At 36.9% G+C, this 6000-nt stretch overlaps 1 protein-coding gene across 10 annotated transcripts in view; it reads left to right on the top strand.

Moving 5' to 3' along the window:
* The window catches only part of LOC124952950 (discoidin domain-containing receptor 2-like), a 66198-nt gene that overhangs the window by 31188 nt on the left and 29010 nt on the right, over positions 1 to 6000 (top strand). For 5 of the 10 annotated variants that reach the window (XM_047503626.1, XM_047503634.1, XM_047503637.1 and 2 more), the window contains exon 2: positions 3013 to 3144. The exons of 1 other annotated variant lie outside the window; for it this stretch is intronic. In XM_047503626.1, coding sequence (XP_047359582.1) covers positions 3060 to 3144 — 85 coding nt within the window. In that variant the 5' untranslated portion in view covers positions 3013 to 3059. Of the gene's footprint in view, positions 1 to 1525; positions 1678 to 2213; positions 2489 to 3012; positions 3145 to 6000 lie in introns of those variants that run through there. 4 more of the 10 variants (XM_047503635.1, XM_047503629.1, XM_047503633.1 and 1 more) reach the window with 4 other exon arrangements.

Below are 6000 nucleotides of genomic sequence, written 5' to 3' on the forward strand. Positions count from 1 at the left end.
TCTTTAACGAACACTTTTACATTGAAAAGGTAAATTTTCGCTTTACATTGATCTCGTGTTACGATTTACTCGTAGAGGTAACATGTTTCACGTCTCATTGAACCCTTCACCATTGTTTCACGTTGCATGCAGTTTCGTTTCCATTTCTTTCGTGGTCTCTGCTCCGGGTTAAATATCGGGATAGAACCAGATAGAAAGAGAGATAACAGAGAATCCTCAGAACGATACTATTCGACGGCGTTGCGGTTTACCATGAGCATCCCATTTTCGATCATCGACCTTCGACAGAAAAGTTCAATTATCTCTAAAAGAACAAAAATTTACTGATACACGTAATTAATCTGAAATTGAATTATAAAATCAATTCATATTATTTCAATTAATTACGTTCGATTATATTAAATATTTATTCAAATATATGCAATTACTATTATTATTATTATTATTATTATTGTCATCATTATTATTATTATTGTTTTTATTGTTGTACTGTTCCTTACTATTATTATTATTATTATTATTATTATTATTATTATTATTATTATTATTATTATTATTATTATTAAGGAGAGAGAAAGAGGTAAAATATTAGCATCTTTTGATTGTTATTATGGTAGCAGTATTAGATAAACAGTGTAACAGAGAGAGAGAGAGAGAGAGAGAGAGAGAGAGAGAGAGAAGGATCGTTTATCGGTGTTTTATTGAAATGCATTAAAGGTACATTCACGTGTGGTCTGTATATCGAGATTCGCGAGCGCGTTTACCGGACTTCGGAATGGATCATTAATCACAGAAACCATGGGCAGACGGTAATGGATGGTTATGGACCGATTTGGAGCTAGGCTCGATTGATCGGGAATACGTAATCATGATCAGGCTAATTCTTCTAGTAGCAACTACCTACCCAGCTACCTACCTATCTTTCGAATCCCAGTATCGTGTTGCGCGTTCATCATTCTGAAAGTCCTTAAAACCGGATTTCAAATCTTGTAAATATAGAACATTCATTTATCTCTCCCTCTCTCTCTCGCTCTCTCTCTCTCTCTCTCTTTCTCTCTTTCTCTCGCTGAATATATTTTAACGCTAATTCGAGATGATCGATGATCGATCGAAACGAAAGAAAAAAAAAGGAAAAGAAAAAAAGAAAAAACAAATATTTATCGTGTTATGAAAATTCGATCGATGAAAAAAAAAAAAAAAGAATAATGTCGATTACAAAGATATATTCTTTTACAGGAGACAGATTATCTGTCGTTTAATAAACGAAGAGAACTGGAAAATCAATGACTGTTCCAGTTAAATTATTAAAAATTAAAATGCCTTTCGGTTTCGAACCGAAGTATTATTGTTTCGAACTGGGAGGGAGAAAGGGTGATTTCGATATATATATATATATATATATATATATATATATATGTATATACTTATCTATTTTTTGAAAATGTGTATCCTAATATAATCAGAGATTCGTCGAATGAGAAATTCGTATTAGCCATAGTCAAACGAAATACTAGCGACACGTTCTCTTCCAATGGAAGGCGTAACCTCCAGGGAGGAGTGTGCCAAGCTGATGGTAGAAGCTTTAAAAAGAGCTTAATCGACTTAAGAGCAAAACTACCACGTCGGGACATCCCTTTTTCTTGGCAGAGAAGTCGGAGGACCGGTCAACCTTCGATAGTTCGTATACTCTGTTCTACGTGCTAGTATATACTACGTGTGTCGCCTAGAGAAACACGAAAAGACCTACTCGTAATCGAGTCTCCGTCCAATTAGGCCAACATAGCACCCTCATGACCCTTTCTCCTTCCTCTATATTTATCTGTCTGTCTCTTTCTCTTCCTTCTTCTCTCTCTCTCTCTCTCTCTCTCTCTCTCTCTCTCTCTCTCTCTTTCTGTCTGTCTGTCTCTCTCTCTCTCTCTATTCTGCTGCCCCGAAGGCACTCGTCCTTTTATACTTTATTTTCTCTCCTCCTTGAATTCGCAAATGCTCTTGATGTCGGATTTTACGTTGATTTTACCACTATGAAAATTATCCACATTATCTAATCTTTCTTCATCGTTCATCATTTCAAACGTTTTGAGATATGAATTTTCACGAATAACAATGATTATTATTCATATTTTAATATTATTCGTTTATCATCAAGCATACATTAGTTCTCGTCCATCGTTTATAATAAAAAGATTTCAAAAGATAGAGGATATTATTTTGTTTCCGAAGGATGAACGAACAAGAAAGAAAAAAGAAAAAAAGAAAAGAAAAAGAAAAAAGAAAAGAAAGAAAGAAAGAAGGAAAAGAAAAAAAAGAAAAAGGACAAAAAATAGAATGAAAGAATAAACCAATTAAGGGAGACGAGATGGACAGACAATATCTCACGAACGATCACGAGAATCGTAACAATTTATGTCGACGAAACACTCTCTTCCATTGTACTGAGATGATTGTGGACGATGTCGGGACGCGTACTTAGGACGATTAAAAAATTATGGTAATTGTCTGTAGCGGCTGGAAGGCCGGAACGTAATATTTTATAGGACAATAAGTCTCTCGTGAAATTCCTTCCTACGAACTCGACATTTTCTAAAAGAGAGAGATAGAGAAAAAGAGAAATAGATAGAGAAAGGGAGAACGAGAAAGAGACAGAAAGATAAAGAGAAAGAGAGAAAGAGGATAGATAGAGAAAATATGATAGAGAGTATGAGAAAGATAGTATGAGAAAGAGAGAGAGAGAGAGAGAGAGAGAGAGAGAAAACGTTTCCGACCGTTTGCGTATTATTACCTCGAGAATTTCTCTCAACGAGCACCAACGAATCGAGCTCATTTTTACCTTTAGTTTTACAACGCGCTAAGCTTCGACTCTTCCTCTCTCTCTCTCTCTCTCTCTCTCTCTCTCTCTCTCTGTCTCTCTCTTTTTCCTTCTTTTCAACCATCGCGATACTTTCAAAAGGGACATTTCGCGAACTACCAACGAAACGACGCGAGTTTAAGATGATGGTTATCGTCTTTTTCCAGTCGGTTGTCCTACGCTCTCATGAGAGGCCCTACTACCGTTGGAAAACATGAAGACCGATCATCCGACGATGATTCTCAGCTTCTGCATTCTCCTATTACTGCTAAGACCCGACGTCTGTTCCCTGATAATACGTAAGTGTTCATTTCTATCGATCTTTTAACAACGACGATAATTTCTTTCGTATAACCATGAATTATATATTGTTCGTTAGATAGAGAGCAAATGATTGTATGCGTATATATATGTGTGTATGTGTGTGTGTGTGTGTGTGTGTGTGTGTGTGTATGTGTATGTGACTATGTACGCTCTTTAAATTAAAAATTTCAAAAGATTCAATTAGACAAATAATCGGTGAAATAAAAATTTGTCAATAGCTATCATATGATACTCTTCTAATCATCAAATCGTAATAATATTAATTATCACGATATTTCGATATTTATAATTAATTATTTTAAACGATAAATTTGTCACGAACGAATGTAATACTTTTGAATCGTGCACGGTCATTCATACTCATGGCTCGAAGAGAAACTGTAATAAGAAGTAACGAGCGATTTGGTTAGAAAGAAATGCACCTTCCGATCATGAAAATCTCAACTGGGAACGAATAGAAATGGATAAAGAAAGAGAACGAAACGGCAATAAGGGGTTGGGCAAAAGTCGAAACGATATTTTTCTTTCGAGCAAATTTGCCGCTGTTGCAACTACGAAGAACTCATTCTCTCGGAAGGAAGGAAGATCTGAAGGTTTCTCTCCTTTTCTTTACTACTCCTTTTCCTTTTTTTCTCTTTTTTCTTTTACATTTTCTACCTTTCTCTTTCCCCTTTTCTCAGCTTTCTCTTCTATTCTCCATTCCATTCTCTTTCTCTTTCTCTATCACCCTCTCCTCTTTTCTCCTCTTGGCAGTGCCAGCCCGTCAAATTTTTCATCGAGACCAAGTGATCTCCGAGTTTTTATTTTCCTCAGGCCGGCTTCGCGATGGGGGTAGGGTGGGGGAGGGAGAGAGGGAGAGTGGGAGGAGGGGTTCCCATCAGTCCAGAAGTAATGACTCGCTATTCTCCAGCCGCCCGGGGGATCAATTATTTTGAATCTAATGCGACAGGATAAATTGCATCCCACGGAAGGCTCCTTAGCCTCCCTATCTACCCATCCACCCACTTACCCACCCACCCAACCAACCAACCAACCAACCAACCAACCTACCAACCCACACATTCACCTACTCACCTACCAACCCAATCTAACCCCATCATCCTTGTTACTTTCCACCTTTTGCACCCACTCCAAGCCTCATCCAACCGTCCGCCAACTATTCCCATTCATCCTCTTTCCTCCCCTCTCAGTCGCTCGCTGCTAGCTACTCTTCCTTGCTTTATCTTGCCTTTTCCTATTCCTTTCGAAACTCCCCCGTATTTCATGAGGATATGTCGGTAAACGAGGAAGACGATTTTGAGGTTAGGAACACGATTCTTTATCGAAAAGAAACCTCCCCCCCCCCTCCCTATACCGTCCCCTCGCCCACCAACCTTCCCACCAACATCTATATTCCACCCCGCCTATTTCGGTCCCCTTCAACCCCATCCACCGCCCGACGGCTGAACACGTTTAACTCAAACGAATGAACACGCGATCGAGTTAGATTCGACGTTTCTTTTCTTTCCTTTTCTTCCTTTTCTTTTTTCTTTTTTTTTCTTTCTTTTTTTTTTTTTTTTTTTACCTTTAAACCCGATTTTCTCATGAACGCGCGAAAGAAAAATAGTAGTGGATATTTCGGGTGGACAGGTTCCATTTCATTTCTTTCTTTCTTTCTTTTTTTTTTTTTTTTGTATTTTGTAAATTTTTCATTATTCTTCTGCTTCTTTTCTTTCTTTCCTTTTTTTCTATTTCTTTTTATTTTTTTGTTCTTCACTCTTATCTTTTTTTTTTTTTTTTTGCTTTTTCTTTTATTTTCCTTCCTTACAAAGACCAAGAGGACATTTTTTTTCTTTTTTTTTTTTTTTTTCTTCTAAGTACAATCCGATCCAACGAACGAAAATTTTCTTTTTTTTTTTTTGTGTGTTAAAACGTGAAAATTTAAAAATATAAAAATAAAGAGGATCAACGTTAAATACGAAACGTCTATTTAAAAATCTTATTACTCGTTAAATGCTTATTATAAAGAGCAAAAGAGAGAGAGAGAGAGAGAGAGAGAGAGAAAAGAAATGGATTAAAGAATATGCATCGTTAGAAAAATAATGGAAAGTACTACTATCTACTTACTATTAGTCTCAAAGGAGTAACTGTGTATGAGAGAAAGAAAGACAATGATAGAGAAAAAAAAGAGAGATAAAGAGAGAGAGAGAGAGTGAAAAAGAAAGAGAAAAAAGAAGTTTGAAAAACAAAACTAGGTGGTAAGCTGAACGCTGTCGCGTCATTCTCGTAACCTTTTGCATGCGCCAAGAGCTTTTCTAACTCTTAAACTTTCGTCTTCCTCGTTATAGTAAATGGTCTGTCTTTGTGGTTGAACAAACAGTTACACAAAGATAAACGAAGGCAACGGAGAGTACTCGAGCAGTCGTCTCGAGATGGTTTCAAGGACCTGGAATCCGCCGGCCCTTGTCCACTCTCCTTCGTCCCTTTTGCTCTTAAACTGAGTAGAGCTCGATGCTTCAGGCAGTTCCATCGCGATCCTCCGATCTCATCAACGTTCCATCCCTTGTGGAATCTCATTTGAAAAAAGTGAATAAAATATGACGGGTCTTTTGTTACTTAAACCTTATTTTAACGTCCATGAATCGTATAACTCGTTAGATATTTCATAAAAAAAAATCAAATTTATCGAAGTTCGTTTGTATTCGAGGATAAGAGAGGATAGGAGAGGGAAACAGGGAGGTGATGGTGTGGTAAGGGTAAACATATTTGTTGCTGTCGATTTTGTTAGCGCTATTACTTTTTCTATCTTCACGCGACAAATCAATACTCCGTGTAGACAAAAGTTTCATATT

This window comes from Vespa velutina, chromosome 11 (assembly GCF_912470025.1).
Source record: "Vespa velutina chromosome 11, iVesVel2.1, whole genome shotgun sequence".
Taxonomy (NCBI): domain Eukaryota; kingdom Metazoa; phylum Arthropoda; class Insecta; order Hymenoptera; family Vespidae; genus Vespa; species Vespa velutina.